Genomic DNA, 18525 nt, shown 5'->3' with positions numbered 1-18525 from the left:
ATCCCAATTCCTTTCTGTCCCTCTGTTTAGTTTCCTTTGTTTTCAGTTTTGATTTATTCAGCTGACATTCATTTCTCTTCTGGGTTTTTTTTCCCCTTTTTGTCTTTATACAGTACTTTACCTACAGTGTCTTACTGAGTCTCCTGGCCTGCTCTGTGTTCCTTCAGATCAGCTGTATTGGAAAACTGATCCTTATGTTAATCATTGAATTTATATATGTTCTCATTGTGGAAGTGCCAGGGGTCAACCTTTTTGACAATGCAGATCTCCTGGTTACAGCTAAAACCCAGTAAGTGTCTTTCACTTCTGAAATCTTCATCTGACTTCTTTCACCCAATGATTTCAGTGTGGCATTAGGTGGATGGGAGTGTAAAGGCTGTGGTGCAAGCAAGGGAAGGCCATGGTACCAGAGAAGGCATGGCTGTAAACTAAAGGCCTTATCAATGCTGCTCTCCACCTCTGAAGAGCAGAAGAATGCAGTTCCCTTTAAGATCTTTTTAATGTGGAACTTGACTAATGAACTATCTATTAATAACAAAATGTAACTGGAATCTGAGCGGATCTGTATTTCTTTTTCTTCTGGAAATGGGGAGCTTTAGTTAGTCATCCTCACTTCTTCTGGTATTACATTCCAAACATAGAAATGTCATTTCTCAGAAAAGAAAAAAAAATCCTCAAACAAATTTGAGCTGGCTCAGGGGTGTGATAATGAACCACCGCAGTGTTTGGACACCTGGTATATCAATCCCAGGTTGGGACAGCTGCTGTTGGACAAATATCCACATTTGAAAAGCCATTACAACAGCTGGTCTCAGCACAATTCCCAGCAGGAGAGCCTGGGCTAAGTGGGAGTAGGCAGTTGCCCTTTTACTTGCAAAAGGTAGTTTGTCATCACCAGGTCATACATTAATCATGGTGTGGCAACCTCCTTCCACTGACATGGTTACCCCTCTCCTGAAGGTCACACCAGAGAGAGAAGTTTGGCACATCCACAAACCCGTCCTCCTCCACAAGTTTCATTTCTCACTGGGAGCTGCATTGTTGTGTTACCTACTTGTTTTGATGATTTCCCCTTGTAGGCAACAATTGTACACGAATGTAAGTCAATAAAACCATGGTGTTGCCTAAAGGTGAATACGATGCCAGGGCACATAATAAGGAGAGCCGCCTGTAAGACATCAGCAGTGGACCATTGCTGTAGTCAGGAGTGGGACGGACGAGAAGACAGTTCACAATAATGGAGAGTCCAAGGTGTGAGAGAACAGAGATCTAGAAGGCACCAATTTAGGTGAAATATTTGTCAAGGATGATAGCTGTGGTTGCTCCTGTCTTGGACAGGAGGGTGGTTGAGAAGATTCACTTGGTCCTTTCCAGTGCTACCTCATATGTTATGAAGTAGCTTGTGTAGTTGCTGAAATTGTGATGGTCGTTAACCCCTTCAAGCTAGATGCATCTGGTTATTTCTGCCCTTCACATAAATATTCCATGATTTTAGCATTTCTGTGTGCCCAGTAATAATTAATGGAGGTATGGCTTTTACTGCCATGTTAAGCAAATGAAGTTATGTAGGAAACCTCACGCAGCTTTCTGTGGAGGTATGGGGAAAACGAGTTTTCCCTCCGTTTTCTGGCAGACGTTATGTATTCCAACAGTGGACACTATTTAGCACTTTCTAACACAATTAGAGAAATAAAAGCGTTTTGTATCCCAAATATTATTTTATTCTTTTAAGTCAAGAATTAAGCAAAATTACAGCACTTAGAAGTATAATTTATGTCACTTCACAATCAAAATGTCAATAACAAAGTGGAGAAGGTTAGCATGTTTTCCCAGAAATAGCTTTCTGTGATGCTATATTCTCTCTCACTAAATGATACTTGTTTTGTCTGGAGAGCTCCATGCACAGCTATTTATTGTCCCAGTTTCTGGCAGTCCATTTGTGTGTTGTGGGAAATGGGAGCTCAGCATGTAGCACATAGTTCAGAGATGTACCTTATTGTCCAGCTGATAAAAAAAAAATAAGCAACATGACCTCATACTACTTTAATTGGGTGCCCGTTGTAGCTACATAATTACTGTCTGCTCTGCAGCCATTATGGTACTCTTGACTAATTAGAAGTGATGCAGATGTCACTTCACACTTCTGTGTACAAACCAACCCAGCATGCAAGCAACTGAAAAGCTGATTATAGCACATTGGGAGTTGCTAGACTTGACTGCAGTGACACAGCAGTGTGGTGACACGTGAAGTATAAACTGGATGCCCAAAGCTGCTATCATATTGTCTTTTCCCTATGCAAAAGAAAAAACTAATGCATTGGTTTTAAAGATGTGATAGACCAATGTAATCTTGTAAATTGGGTTCCTGTACAGTGGAGCCCAAAGAGCTTTGCCCAGTGATTTGTTCATCAAGCCCATCATTTCTGTTCGAGCTGAGGTTTGTGATTTAGAGGGCTGTCTGTCCCTGCCATCGTGGTTGTGAGAAGGCTTCTGCCCTATGGGAGCAAAATCAGCCACCTTTCCGGCTAAAAATGTGGACTTAACTTGAGCAGGCGTGTATCTAGCAAGCTTCTCTCTGTGTTACCTTCCAGTAATTAAAGAGCCATCTGCTGCTGGAGATGTCTGGCACATGGGGGAAGCAACCTACCAATGTTATGCCATTATTGCTTGCACTGGGCGTTTTGAGTTATCCAAAGCGTTATTGTAAATATTGAGTTTGGTACATTTCCTAGTCTCTGCTGAAGATTTTAGAGCAAGCCTAACCACCCACAGTGAGCTGCAGCCCCAGTACAGAAGGTCAGATCTGCCATGCTGCCATCATAAGACAGAGCAATAATGAGGGGCAGTCAGTCATCCTTGGCCAGGTAGTGATTTAGGGGAGTAGGGGAATCATGCTGCATGTGGGAAGTGTTTCCAACTCTATCTAGATCCAACTTTTAGTGTGGGAGTCACTATCCCCAGGGTTCCTACATCGTGTCCATGTCCAAGCACATGTGTTCAGTGTTGGAGCTGGCCAAAAGGCCGTGCAATAAATTGTGTGCAAGACAACAGTGGGTTGCAAAATCTGTGTCAGAAGAAATTCCATGCTCAGAGCTGCAGAAAATGTCTCAGAACCAACAAGGTTAGAGAGTCGCTATGCTTTTATTTTTTAATTTTATGCCCAGTTAGGCTCCCTCAGCTATTTCAATTTTGATGATTTGCATGTCTGATTCTGTAGTGAGAGGTTCCCTTCAGCCCCAGAAAACTGTGGCCTGAAGCTCTCGAGACAGCCATGAGATTCTCAGGCTAAAGATGTATCGTGTTAGTAGCCTGCAAAACTGTAATTGCAACAATGACACTACAGTAATTTTACCACTGATGTCCTTCTTTCCATTTAAATAGCTTTTTAAGAGATCCATGTACATGATTCTCAGCCACCTAATATTCCACCCACACTTGAGAAGAAACCCAGCAGCATTAAGCAATCAATCAGTCAGGAACTCAGACAGCTACTACCTACCAGAAAGCTCCTTTCCAACCTTTCACTGTAAGACAAGCACACCTAAAATCTTCTCCAGCAGCTGTTTCATATGAGTACCTTGCACTATTGTGAACAGTAATAGCAATTCATGTAAGGGTTTCTTTAGTGCAGTTGTGTGTGCTACCCATAGCTGGCACAGCACGAGATCAGTAACTTGCAGAAGAAGGGAGTAGTGCTACAGTTAAAGGAATTAAACACATCTCCATGCTACAATAAATGGGGAATAGAGGAGCTGTCCCTTACAAGGTATTAGCCCAAAGCTTCCTTCAGATAAAATTTTCCAGCCTGACCTAATGAAGTAGTGACGGATGCACAAGCATTTGCTAAGCATCCCACACTGACATTAAAATCCCAAATGATTCTCTGACACTTAATGCTGCTTGGGTATTTTAACCACGTTAACCATGTGGCACCATCGCTCTAGATTTTTGAGTGTAGCAGAGACGACACACACCACACCCCCCCTCCATCTTTTGTTTTAAAAGGGCTTATAGCCCCACACAGTGTTCGAGGTGCCACATTGCAGAAGTGCTGTTGGATGATGTATGGAAGGACGAGTGCGGGAGGGAGCCAAACATTCTGCTAACCTTGTATTTGTGGTTTTTTTCAGCGTGTTTCCAAATGCAACGTTCCCATGGTGAGTCACTCTGGCATGAAATATTTTTATGGGGTTTTGTTGGTAGGCATTTTCTGTTCACAAGGTGCAGTATATCAGCATGTTGACTCACCAGCAGTGTCTGGTATTTGGTTATGCGTTGCTGTGAGCTGGTGCCACACAGTGCAAACGCCCTAAGTGGACTGACTGCTGCCCTTTTGTATGTATAGCTACTCTCAGAGCATCCCCCTTCTTGTGGGACTTATGTCAACTTGCTTTACAGAGCACCTCATAGAGCTTACTTGCAAATACAAGTCAAGGTTTTATCAAAATAATATTTTCATTCTGTATAGTTTTATAATTCAGATTTAACAGGTTTTATTTGCTTGATTTTCAGAAGGGATGGGAATGTGTCTTAGTGCTCTTTTCAGCTTATAGAATACTTGCTTACAAAACAAATGCCTTTAAGGAGTGACTAATATAGAGAAGCAGTGAGAGTTAAGAAGCAGTAAGTATAGAACAGTTCCAGACTTAGGAGGCTGGGGAAGCCAGTGCAGGAGACACAGTGAACACAGTTTGAAAAACTGTCAGCATTTTGGTTTTGCCAAGCACAGTGGTGGCTGAGCATATATGACCATTCTCTAAAAAATGGCTTTTTTTAAGAAGTTGGATTAAATTTCTGATTTCAAAGTCCTGCTTTAGAAACCGGTGCCTGTGAGCCAAACTCCTCAGCTTTTTGCAGGTATTGATTGTCCTTTTACCAACACATGTTTTGAGGGGAAAGAAAAATGCCTTTTCTTCAGAGGCTGGTTAGTCTTTAGTGGGAACTGTGGAGTGTAGCTAAGCTGTGTTTCTCCACATTGAGGCTAACTGGGAAATTCTGCTCTTTTCATTCACAGCAGCAGCTCTCCAACAATGACACGAGTTGCACTGAAGATTGTGACCCCTGTCATCATTACTGTCTTTGTCCTGGCACTGTACTTGCACGCCCAGCAAGTGGAATCCACTGCAAGGCTTGACTTCCTCTGGAAACTCCAGGTTAGTGGGTGTTTGTTGTGTTGGAGGGATACACATAGTCACTGGCATTCATATAAAACTACTGAGCTATTCACTATCGAGTTGAGTGTTATAGAGTGTCTTTGAATTTCATCTGGATCTGGCATATAACTGAGCATACTAGTAACTCTCTGCTCTTTTTTGGTACTTTGCATACTCAGTCCTTCTCATCCTGGTTATTTAACAGATTAACAACGAAACTTTGTTTCCTTGTAATGCACTTTGGATGGTCCCCACAGTAAAGGGTTATAGATCTGAAGACTGAGGTTAATGAATTTGGGCAACTGAGCCTGTGACTTTTGCAGGAACCTGTAATATAACATGATTTGTAAATATAAGAAACTCATATTCACTGCTGAATTGTTTCCCAGAGTTTAGTGAGCTTTAGTTTGCTGTGTTCAGGGGTGTGAAAGATTGACGTTTGCATTTTCATTCACTTTCTTGTTAAGCAGTGGGAATGGGCTTGATATCCAGCCTTCATTAGCTCCTAGGCAGCAGTACTGGATAGCAAACACACTACAGATAATGCCACACTGTGCTCCTGTCCCCGGGTTCAGTGTTAAAGTTTTCACTATTTGTGCCCACAAGTGATGTTGTGGCATTGTATGTGATTCTCAAGCAAGCAGGACAGGTGTCACCTCTACCCAGAACTCATAGCTGGGGGACTGCAGGATTGCAGGTTTTATATAGATGTTTTTACCTCCTGGATGGCAGGACACCATTCTAATAATAGGTGGTCTCAGCAGTTTGAGTAGGAGGCACTGAGGAAGCACCAATTAATTAAAGCTCCTTGGGAAGCAGATAAACATTGTTATCCTCGTTTAGAAACGGCACAACAATGGAAGGGATGAGCTGACTTGCCTGTCCCAGGTCTGGGCTCAGCTGGGCAAAGCATTTGTTTCCCCAGACAGAGCCAAGTGTTCTCTTTGTTCTGTCCAGACATATGACTTTCTAAAGGGTCCTTCCTTGTTTAACTTCTCCCATTTCAGAAACCAGCATCCATGAGCAAAGTTGTAAGTGCTTTTCAAGTATTGCTTGTGCCTTTACCAAAGTACTTAGGGGATGTGGGGAGGTTACCCCTTCTTCTGTCACAAAGTGAGGGCTGGAGAGTGTGTCTGAGCTGTGTTCATCCACACCAAGGGCCAAATGTGCCAGGAAACTCGTTCCTGTTTTGGCTTCAGCTCTCCAGCAATGACAAAGTAATTGAAAAAAAAAAAAAAAAAAAAAAAGATTTGAAGAAGACCCATTTCAAAAGACTCAATGTTTTGCCTGGTGCCTCTGCTGAAGGGGAGGCTGCTGTACACAGGACAGCTCTTCAGAGCTCCCATAAGCTGTGCAACCCCTGTCTCAGCTGTGCCTTCCCCAGCCCTTGCCTCACCTGTCTCTGTCTTTTCCTTTACTCATATGCAATATTCAAAATGGCAAAAAGTAAAATAAGGAGGGAAAAATACTGCTGATGTCAGATAGTGGGGGAGGGAGAGGTGATCAGTACACACACCTCTGTGCCTTTACCTACAAACCAGAAGCAATGAATTGAGGTAACAATGGTATTGTGCAAGTCTGCAAAGAGAAATCAAATCTGGTTCTGAAGTCTGATTAAGCTAGTGAACTCTAAATGCTTTTATTTTAGTCACCTAGGCCTAGGTACATACTAGGTGTCTGTCATGGTTTAACCCCAGCCGGCAACTAAGTACCACACAGCTGCTTGCTCAGTCCTCACCCAGAGGAATGAGGAGGATAATCAGGAAAACAGCAAAACTCGAAGATTGAGATAAGAATAATTTAAATAAGATTTAAAAAAATAATAATAGTAATAATAATAGTAATGAAAAGAAGGGAGAAGGAGAGCACAATAAAATCCAAAGGGAAGGAGGGAAACCGCCCCCCAGGTGATGCACAACACAACTGCTCAGTGCCTGCTGACTAGGGCCCAGCCAGTCCGCGAGCAGCAGGCAGCAGCTCAGCCAACTCCCCCCAGTTCGTATACTGAGCATGATGTTCTATGGTATGGAATATCCCTCTGGCTGGTTCGGGTCAGCTGTCCTGGCCCTGTCTTCTCCCAATTTCTTGTGCCCCTCCAGCCCTCTCGCTGGCAGGGCATGAGAAACTGAAAAGTCCTTGACTTAGTATAAACATTACTTAGCAACAACTAAAACATCAGTACATTATCAACATTATTCTCACACCACATCCAAAACACAGCACTGTACCAGCTACTAAGAGGAAAATTAACTCTATCCCAGGTGAAACCAGGACAGTGTCCTAAGGTACATCCTTCCTGAAGCTCTGGTTCCAGCTGAACATTAAACCCAAATCCACACACATTAGCACAGAAACAAGACAACCTATCCTCCTCATGATTCCCTTTGCCCAGACATACCCACCACCACAGGACTCGTGGGATTTATAGGCTGGTGAAAAGTCCTCTCTGGAGTTTTGGATTGGCCTGTTTCCTGGGCTGCGTGGTAACTGTACTTCGTGACCATCATTGCACCTCAGCAGACCTTGTGGAAAAGGAGAGTCCTTTTAATTAGCTACATGAGCATTTGGAGGGTGCAGGGAGAGCATTATAATTCAGTGCTGCTCATGCAGTCCGCCTTCAGCAATGATGAGCTGTCTGTGTTCTCCTGAAACCTGCTGTGCTTGACTGGGAAAGCTAAATGGGTGTTTTCATGGATGGCAGGATGGCAGTGGAGTTCCCCAGAAAGAACAGACCTTGTACAGGTTACCCAATTCAGGGCCTAGAAATATAACAATATTGGATTTTGGTGTTAGTCTGTGCCTGCTTTTACATACACACACAGAGACGGACCATCTTCCACAGCAAAACACAAGCTTCTGCATCTCTCTGGTTCTGCTCGCCTTTGCAGTTTCCCCCTTTCTTGTTTCTGTCCTCCCTGCAAGTTCATTTTCAGCTTTTTTTCCCCTCCTCAGAGCAGTTACCAAAAGAGTAAGCATATCACTGTCTCTCCCCTTGAAACTAGGCCACTGAAGAGAAAGAAGAAATGGAGGAGCTGCAGGCCTATAACAGACGCCTCCTCCACAACATTTTGCCGAAGGACGTGGCAGCCCACTTCTTGGCTCAGGAGCGGCGAAATGATGAACTGTACTACCAGTCCTGTGAGTGTGTGGCTGTCATGTTCGCCTCCATAAGCAACTTCTCAGAGTTTTACGTGGAGCTGGAGGCCAACAACGAAGGGGTGGAGTGTCTGAGACTGCTCAACGAGATCATTGCCGATTTTGATGAAGTAAGTCGCAGAAAATCCGGGTGGGCAGAGTGAACCTAATCAATGAGTTTAGTTGCACTTTGCTGAGCTCCTAAAGGAAGGTGGCTTATAGAATCCTTGTGCCATGGTTCATTTTTCCTCATGCCAGAAGTCTTTGATTCATTTTTCTCTAACCACATTAAAATCCCTTCTATTCCTTCACCGCTCCTCCAAGTATCTGATCCCCTTTCTTCCTATTCTTCGAGTAGCAGAGGCTCTGGCCAGTACTTTTTGTAGTGCTTGTACTAAGGGAGGACACGTGGCAAGGATATTACCAGTATGTATGTGTTTGTCAAGGTTTTTTTCACTACTTTTGCTCTTGTGAAACAGATAATAAGTGAAGACCAATTTCGGCAGCTGGAGAAGATCAAGACCATCGGCAGTACATACATGGCTGCATCAGGCCTCAACGATTCCACTTACGACAAGGAAGGGAAGACGCATATCAAAGCTCTGGCTGATTTTGCCATGAGGTTAATGGACCAAATGAAATACATTAATGAACATTCATTCAACAACTTCCAGATGAAGATAGGTAATGTCACTGTGTTTACAGGATTAAGTATAGCTAGTGATCATTCTGAGTTGGGGATTTTGTGGAGAGAAACCCACAGATGTTACCTTAGCTGTACAGTGATGTTAATTGTCTTGTGCCTGGTGACCACTTTGGCCTCCATGGAACATCAAAGCAGCTTTGTTAGGGTCACAGCATTATTACTGAAGCTCCCTGGGGAATTAGGAGCAGTTGGGCAATTGACCTTGGCACAGAGAAGCTCCTACTACAGCATGATCTCACATGGCAGTTGAGCTTGGACTCATTTTGCCTGTGATGTGCTCCCTGCCCACACCCCCTGTGGTCCCAGGCTTTGCCATCCTTGGACATTAAATTGTCTTTCAAGTCAGGGAATAAAACGAGACAGAAAAGGAGAAAGAGAAGAAACGTGAGGGTAACTGTGGTATTTGTTCTGGAAGGCCACCGGGCTGCTGCCTTACAGGCGCTCAGCATTGCAGCAGCTGTATAGTGACTTCCAAGTGAGCAGTTTGCTTGGCAACTGGATGGCAAATAACCTTATCCTGATACCTGGTGCTGGAAAGTAGCTCTGGATTGAGCAGATCCAGCCTGTGCTGCCAGACAGGCATAATGGATCAAAGACTATGACTTTTCTTTAAAAGTTTCTTTGCCCACAGTTTGGCCGTGGCTTTACATGTCAGGTTGAAGCACAACTAGAACAAACAAACCTCAGGATGTTTTTTATTGTCTGAAAAATAATTTGCCTCAGGCTTCATGTGGATCTGGGCATTGTGGGATTTCTCCTCTCCTTCCAGGCCTCAATATTGGTCCTGTTGTAGCTGGGGTGATAGGAGCACGCAAACCCCAGTACGACATCTGGGGCAACACGGTGAATGTAGCCAGCCGAATGGACAGCACCGGTGTGCCTGACAGGATTCAGGTAAGGAATTCACTGGAAAACTTCCACTGCCAGCCCTCTGTCACTTCTGCGTTTTGAAACGTAATTAGAATTGCAATTTTGGTTTCATTTTATTCCTTTATGCCATACATATGCAGTACTGAAAGAAAAGCCAGCTGGGGAATACTAATGGTACCATCAAGTTTCGCTTTTTAATCTTGACCAACTTTCCAACCTTTGGTCAAAAACTTGCCATTTAGGTCTGGGTGGAAGCACTGAGCTGATTTTCCTTCCCCAAGTGCCTCATTGGCACTGTGAGCACAATCCTGCTGCAATACTTACAGCCTCGTGCTACCAGCTTTGCTGTTTGGCTGTGTGCAACTGCAGCTTGTTTTATTTTCCAAGGGCTTGATTCAGTTATGTATTTCTGTAACTCACTTCTCTGTTCACAATGTACGTATTGTGAGGCTAGCAACGGCCCGGGCATCAATGCAAAGGGGATATATAACTAGAGAAAGAGGATGGTTTAAGGGGTTAATGTAAGACTGTCTTGTAAGCAAATGTCTCCTTGGCCCTCAGACAGTGACCTTTTCAGCGATTCCATTCCACTGTCCTGCTTTCGCTGAGCCAATGTCCACAGTACCAGATTGTCATTCCTTGGGAAAGTACTGAAGGGATATAAAAATAGTTAGAATAACTGATGTAAAACCCGAGAGGGGAAGCCATGCTGTTTCTTTCCAATTAAGCTGTCAGTTAACTGGATCAATATTTATCCAACATCCTTTAAACTTTCCTACAAGATGGTCCAAGAACAATTTTCATTCTAGTTAAGCAAATCAGCACAGCAATGTTACAGCAATAGGAAGCCAGAAATGGAAATATTTAAAGCCACCTGGAAACCAGTGAATAAATACATTGTAATAAATAAATAGCTCTGAAAATATGGTTGTTAAACTTCTGTTACTCTGCAGCGCAATTGTTTCTGAATGGCATCTGCAGAGAGAATTTGGGTGCTGGCTAGATTATTCCATTTCTTTGGTCTTCCTCATTGCCAGCTACCACCTTCTCCTTTGTAAAAACAACCCCCTGAACAACTCCTTCTAAATTTGTATATCCACTGGGTAATTTCCAGGTCATTTTTGAGGGCTTTTTAAATATGTTTAACCCATTTTCCTACTACCACTCTGGTGATATAATGAATGCATCTGAGTAACCTGGACTGCCAGGTGTGTTTTTAAAAATGTGACTGACTTGTTTCTTTTTATCCTGTGACCTCCCTGAAAAATGCACTTTTCCCCACGTTGTGTACCATGTGTGACTGGCTTCTGTAGTTTCAGTTTCTAAAGGTTGTGTGTGTTCTGCAACTTGTGCCAACCTTTCAGTTAGTGACTGAGCTGCAAAAGTCAAACGACGTAGAAACAAAATAGTTGATCCTACTTTAACTTTGTGCATTATTCCAAAAGCAAACGAAAAGACTAAGTGGAAGGCATGACAAGCATCTGCTTATTCTTGTTTATTCTGCAGGTAACAACAGACATGTACCAGGTTTTAGCAGCCAACAACTATCAGCTGGAATATCGGGGGGTCATTAAAGTCAAAGGCAAGGGAGAAATGACCACCTACTTTCTAAATGAAGGGCCTCCAATTAGTTAGCACCGATTGCAGCGTCACTCAGATGGAATTTGCATTAGACAAGATTGTGAATTGGAGAAGAATCACTTTTTGGCAGTAAAGCTGAAAATGCAGCGCAGTTGAAATTACACACCGTGACTCTAGAGCTGGTATCAGCAAACTCTTTGGCCACCCGTCATGAAAGGCGATGGGAAGAAACCACCTTGGAGTTGTTCCTGGCTGAGTGCTAAGTCGACCAAAGATGTGGTACAACACAGTTTCACAGATAAGACATGAATTTGGAATTTTTTAAAAAGGCTGCTACGACAGGATGATACAAGAAGCTATTTAAGTATTTATAGACACAACACAACATTTACTTGGTTGAAGGAATGTATGATTCACTACAAAGCATTATTTTGGAATGGATTTGCACTCCCATAATGTTTCCATCCCATACTGCCAGCTATTTGAAGTGTACCACTGTGCTTTTATTAGCTGTTTTGAATGGGCTTTCAAAATTGACACCCACTGTTGCAGCACACAAAAAAGCCTTTTAGAAGGGCATTGGTAATGTCTTGGTGTGAAAAGACGTTATAGCTCTGGCCCCCTCTTTTCCCTTCTTCTACATGGCTAAATGACTGCTCTTCCGAGTGGGTCTGGCACGTCTGACGAAGGGGAAGACCGAGATAACGGAAGATGGCTCTACAACCATATTTATTAAAGTCTTCTGTGCTCTTCTTTGGTATCTATCAGTTTACATGGGAAAGACTAGATGTAAACAAGAGACACTTTGTGGGGGGAACTCCCCTGAAATTTGTTGTGGGTTTTTTTGTATTTTTTATTTTGTAATATTGAAAACATGGAGATCTAACAGATATACCAAATTCTATATTTTGTAAATTATATATAAATTAGAAGGCAGGCTGTCCACACCAAGGTGTGGTGGGAGGTGTATATAACCTGTAGACTTTTGTGTAATCTTTTTCTGCATAATACTTTGAACACAGACTTGGCAGTTTTCAGATTATCACTATACAATCAACCAACAACAAACAGGTGAGTTTCCAGGCTGAATCAGATGCGTTTTAAAATGAAAATCCAGAAAAATCTGCAACCCCAAAGAAGAGGAAAAAACAAAATGCGATAGTCGCACAGTTGTTCCGTGCAGCATTCAAGCGGTGGGTGACATCTTAACAAATGGAAACACCTTTGAGTTTTAGCTACCGAAATGGTATCAAACATGTCAAAAAGAGCTCTAAGCAAATCCTCTAACTCTAACAGGAGCTCTTATAAGAAGAGAAAAAAAAAAAAAAAAGCTGATTTGAACTTTTCTTTTTAAAAAATCATTTTTCATAGATGGTCTTAATAGAATCCTGCTGATATGAGAGTTGTCTGATATTGTAACTGCCATTTGACATTACAAGGAACTATGTACTGCAGCATCAAGTTGACTTTCCTGTAGTAGGCACTTATTTAAACTGAGTCACAGATTTTCAATTTTCAGGAATTAGGTGATCTTCAAAAAAGGTTATGATGGCAAGTGTGTATATGAGGTGGTCAACCTTAAAATACAGTGCCACTGATGTTGTGTTGGAGACATCTTTATCATGAGTGGGGGGTTTATGAATAGTTCACTGTTATCATTTATGTACCTTTTTTAACTATTAAAGAAAAATCCCTTGCTATTTTATTAAAAAAATGAATTTTAAAAAAAAGCTATATTTTTTATATTCTATAAGGGCAGAGTTTTGATATTGAATTTGGCTAGCACTAAAAACGACTCCAGTCTTTTGACATTTAATAAAGTTCTTTTCCACTCTTCTCAGGGCAGAATTATTGTAGTACTAACAGCTTAATGATTGCACTATGGTGGTGGCGATTTATTTTTTTCCTACTCGACAAAGAGAATCAGTGAAAATCCATGGGCCTGTCTTAATTAATTTGCTATATTGCTAAGCATAACCCAAGCATTAAGCCATTTAAACGTGAGCTTAAATGGCATCGCCTCTTCCCTTTCTCCCTTCCACTAGGAAACATCTCTGAAAAGTATAGTATATTGACTTCTGTAAAACTGCCAAGTCTGCCCTTGTACTATACTTTTGCTCCTTTACATCCTTCCTGGTTTGCAGAATACTTAAGTTGCATCACACCTTTCTCCCCTCTCCTCCACCTTCCCTCCCTTTTACCCCCCCCCCCCCCCGAGTCTCATTCCCTTCATGCCATACACTCAGTTTTAGGTTTGCTTTCTGCTTTACAAAAGTCTGCAGTCTTCTTAACTTTTGATTCATCTTATGAAGTTGTGTTGTCAATGAAATTTCAAGTCCCCAGTATCTCTAGGTGTGATTGTTGACAGTGTGTCATGATCATTTCAAGGGGTATTCACACACTCTTTACTCTGGATCTTGCAAAAATGGATACAGTTATGATTTCCCATGGAAATTGAAATTATTTAAGTAATTTAACTATATTAAACACTGTTTCACTGGTAAAGCGTCTCTGTTTTATTTTAGCTGCATCTGGCTGGTGAAGCGATCAGACGCAAGCTGTGCAGGAGATGATACTGAATCTGCAAACAGAAAGGTCCAGTTCTTGACTAGCACTGGTGGACGGCTGTTTGGAGCACACCGGTACTACGCAGTGCCCGGTTACAGAGCCTCTAGGGCTTGTAGGTCCTTCTTGTGCACCCACCTGCCTTTAAACATTCGTCTCGGGATAGCTGGCAAAGCCCTGCTGTGGCACTGTGGCTAAATATGTTGGTATAACTTAATAGCTTAAATTTGTGTGTGGGTGTGTGTCCTATTTTTTTAAAAAATGGAGTGTATTTTAAAATGTGTATCACCTTTGTCAAAGATTTCCCCAGGTACCTCGGCACTTGTCCTCTCAGGGGCACCTGGAAGGAGGCAGCAGTGTTTGTCAATCTAACATTTTCCATCTTTACAGGTAAAAGTAAATGCCACATGTAACTATAGCAATTAACAGAAGACTGAAGTGTAACTGAGAAACAAGAAGCTGCAGCTTTCAACTGACTTTTTTAGTTGAGGAGACATCACACAGGTAACTAAGAACCGAATGACTGACAAACTGTTACTTGTTAGGAGAAATTTGCTAAGTGTACTGGGAATGGAGCTGCATTAACAAAACCCCATGAAATACTTAGTATCACCAGAAAGATGGTGAAGAACTATTTAATACTTTACATGTTCTCCTACATAATCACACAAACAGCAATTTAGGACGTTACCTGATGTAAGAGATTTTTTAAAACTGCCTGGAGAAGGGTATCCCCCAGGGGAAGGAAGCCAGCAGCCTCCTGTGCGGTGCCCTCTCCTTTAAACGCCGTACGCGGCGACGGGCTGAGCCGTTTTCCCAAGGTGTTTAGCCGCTTCCCCCAGCCCAAAGCTGGCTACTTCGAATAGCTGCCTGCACACAAAACAACTACGCACCACGTTTCTTACGTGTGTCCTCTGCACGGCCACTATCCTTGCTGCCTGTGCATTACACAGCATACATGGGCACCAACATCTTGTCAAAAACGGCCAAGAGGCAAACGCTTTCCTTCTGTTGACTTCCCACCTGCTCCTCACCGCACCATCACTTCTAGTTCGAAGAGCGAGCGCTTCGGACACAGCCTGAAAAAGAGCAGTTCAGCTGTTCTAGGCTGAAAAAACTCCTCAATTTCCATTCTCTTTACCTTCTCTGTCCCAAGCTTTTCACTTCAAGGCACAAGAAGTACCGGGGGTGGGTGGTGGGGGTGTCAGGAATGAGAACATTGACTTCCAGGCAGGATGGGGGACGGCAGCAGCAACACTTCCCTGCCACCTGGCAGCCAGGTACCTTACTGTAAAAAGCAGCGTTATATTTTTGAATTTCTGTCCCCGAGCACCTCACCGTCCCTGCCTGTCCTGCTCTGCCCTGGCACTTTGCGGTGCTGGCACCGACGCCGCGCTGTTGGTGCCTCCCCCGTGGCTCCCGCTGGAAGCCGGTGCGGCGAAGGGCAGGTGAGCAGGCGGTGGGCGCCGGGTGGGAATTACAGCAGTGGTGCAGCACAGCCAGAGCCCAGCACTGACGAACTCAGAGGCAATGCTGGTGCAGCACAGCACGGGTGCCATTGAACAAGAAGCTCCACAGAACAGCTCGAGAGTCCCCTGTAAGCAGCTGGCCCCAGAGATCTTTTCTTTAAATACAGAATTTCAGATGCAAATAACTATTGCCATCTACTGGAACCGGGCACGTGCAGCCTTAGCCAGGCGCCGCTGCCACTGCTGCTGAGCAGTCCCGCAGGATCAGGCTGAAAGAGACCCAAAACCTCCTTCCACCACACGAGGAAGGGAGAGCACCTCACAACCGAAAGGCAGCCCCTCCTTCCACAGTAACTGATGATACACAAACTAACAAATGCAACTTAGATAAGCAAAACATAATCATCCCAGGCTGTATGTCACCACCAACCCCCACCACCACCCTGGCAGCACAGCAGTCAATGGTGCAACAACACAAGACCCCACCACACCTGCTGCTGCTGCTCCTCGCTACGAGGTGCCTTTGAAAGAATCCAGAGGAGGCCTCCCCCGCTATGGGCAAACAACTTCTTGCACGGTGCAGGCCAGGTTCCAACAGGAGACGTAAATCCCCTGGTCTGTGGCTGCCAGATCTGGCACCGTGAACCCCGAGTCCCACAAAGCCATCAGGACAATGGTCTCAATCATCCTTTACTGCGGGGCTAACAGCTGAGAACCTCCTGCTCTCACCACTTGGGTACAGCTTGGTGCTCTCCTGTCCTTCCAGTGACTGCTGCCATCCACTCTGAAACGGGCTAGAGGACATTCTACCTCTCCTTTTCACCTGCTCAGCAAGGAGCACGCACAACACCCCAGCACAGCCGTACCTGGCGGATGGAGAGAGAACACCAGAAGACAAAGAGCCACAGAGTGCCATCTTTATGTTACACACCTCCCGCTAGGAAATGGCTCACCTCAAGCTGCCTGTAGCACTAGAGAGATGCAGTTTGTGTCCTGAAAATGGCTGGAAGAAGACAGATTAGAGCTGGCTCTGAAATTATTTCACGTCACATTTTACGTTGGAAGCAGGCACCACAACTCCCCCGGACTAGGTGAGCACACAACACCCAGCTGGTAACGTCCTTCTGTCCTGCCCTGTCTTCTTGTGGCATTTCCATAGCAGCTCCAGTACAACAGATGGAGCACATTCTTATTTGCTTTCAAGCTTCGCACGGTGCTTGACAACTAGGGCGTGTTCCTAAGCTCTGCTCAGTGTACAGGTTAGCGGGCTCATCTGACAGTGCCACCCACACGCTCCTTGCAGAAGCTGAGCTGGACGCCCAGGTCGGAGCTTTGCATGCCATACTGGAGCCAGGTACCCATAGCGTGCCTATGCAGCCCCCGCTAAGCGTACCTTAAAGCTTCTGAACAGGTACTTGTCATCTGCCTGTCTCAGGAGGCTTTCCCTCTGAGGAAGGAAGAAACCTTACCCTGGAAAACAAAGACTCCATAAATGCTCTGAGAGGTCTGAACATCTTTCAGATAGCTCTATAAAGTCAGGATAGCAAACAGGGGTGTACCAACTGACAAAAGTGCTCCATAAAGTTCATTAGCAAACAGTCTGATCAATAAAACTGATGAACCGTAATTTTGTTTACAAGCTAGTACAGACACAATGAAACCACTTCGCCTTACCAAAATAAACATTACCTGGAATATCTGACCAGCTACAACTAGAACTGCGCACACAGCCAGATGCTCCAGGGTTCCTCAGACTCCTGTTGAGAGATCAGCTGGCCTCTTGTCAACACAGGGCTGCAACTGGCGTGCAGACCCCCCACAGCTACCCTCCTCACCACCTACCTCCAACCAGGGAAGAGTCCCTCTTGTAATGCATCCCCTTTAGAGTAACACCATTCAGAAACCATGGATTTTTGCAAGCCATAACATGTATCTAGAATGCTATTTATTCTGACAAAAAGCTGATTCAAAATAGCGTGTTTAGTGTCTGGGAATGTTAATGGGCTTTTTTCAATACTAACTGTGAAAGCAAAAAACATTCATTCCATAGTACTTGCAGTGGAACTGGGGAATGAAACAGAAGGCTGAAAGGTAATATCTCTACACAGGTGTTCCTCAGTCCTTTGATCAAGACACTATTAATATATTAAAGAATCCACAGTGAATGTTAAGTAATCACAGTATCTGCAAAGGAAACCAGTTTCCATCCCCATCTAGTTCTCTACTAGCTTTGATATAGCTAAAAATCAATTCACGTAACACACAGGTACATTCCCTCACAAAGGCTGCATTCTTTTCTACACCTCTCACTCCCTCTTTTGTATATATTCTTACAGATCTTATACACGTGTGTGTGTGTGTCAGTCTTCCACAAAGCAACATGAAAGAAGAAAGCTCTGAAAAGTTATTTCCTAGCAAATTTTCACAATTCACAAATGAGACAAGTTCTTATCCCCAGCTATTGGCCCAGACATTGAATACAAGAGCATATCACTATGAAAAACCTTGGATTAATTGAAGAAAAATACACAAGGATGTGACTAAATCTCTAGAAGCTCAAATAGGGGACTCTAAGGTAATCAAACCTCAAACAGCAAGATATATACCTAGTCAAACTCTGGGCCAACCCTTCCTGAAACTGCCTGTAAACACACAGACCTTATTCAAAGAAAAATAAGGTATTGTGGGTGTTGGATGGACTCATTCCAACCTTAAAGAGGGCTTAATTTATAAATACAGCATGAAGTCGGCTCTGCTTCTACTAAATCCCACAGAAAAACTGAGAAACTATGAATGGCCTTGTGCAATTCGAACTAAAATAAAGCATGTTGTTCAAGAGAGTAGTCATCTTTCATAAACTCATCTTCATAAGTCTAATAAGTATCTAATAAAATCAGCAGGGAAACACCTACTATTTCTCTGAATGCTGAATTTGTATAAGCACATGGAAAATCCTGGGAATTTTCAGTAAATTCTCACCTCCAGCTTGGCCTGGTGTATCTTGTTTCTCATCTCACACAAAATTTCAGCAAGTTCTAATATTATA

General features: G+C 43.5%; 1 protein-coding gene across 2 annotated transcripts in view; it reads left to right on the top strand.

Moving 5' to 3' along the window:
* The window catches only part of ADCY5 (adenylate cyclase 5), a 223838-nt gene extending 209888 nt beyond the window's left edge, over window positions 1-13950 (top strand). Inside the window, exons 15-21 of one of the 2 annotated variants that reach the window (XM_027804760.2) lie at window positions 114-289; window positions 4131-4157; window positions 5018-5153; window positions 8156-8419; window positions 8768-8972; window positions 9764-9888; window positions 11371-13950. In XM_027804760.2, the coding sequence (XP_027660561.1) occupies window positions 114-289; window positions 4131-4157; window positions 5018-5153; window positions 8156-8419; window positions 8768-8972; window positions 9764-9888; window positions 11371-11499 (1062 nt within the window). In that variant the 3' untranslated portion in view covers window positions 11500-13950. Of the gene's footprint in view, window positions 1-113; window positions 290-4130; window positions 4158-5014; window positions 5154-8155; window positions 8420-8767; window positions 8973-9763; window positions 9889-11370 lie in introns of both variants that reach the window. The other variant, XM_027804753.2, reaches the window with a different exon arrangement.
* Window positions 13951-18525: the final 4575 nt, after the last annotated feature.

This window comes from Falco cherrug, chromosome 8 (genome assembly GCF_023634085.1).
Source record: "Falco cherrug isolate bFalChe1 chromosome 8, bFalChe1.pri, whole genome shotgun sequence".
Classification (NCBI taxonomy): domain Eukaryota; kingdom Metazoa; phylum Chordata; class Aves; order Falconiformes; family Falconidae; genus Falco; species Falco cherrug.
This window is presented reverse-complemented; position numbering and strand designations above follow the sequence as displayed.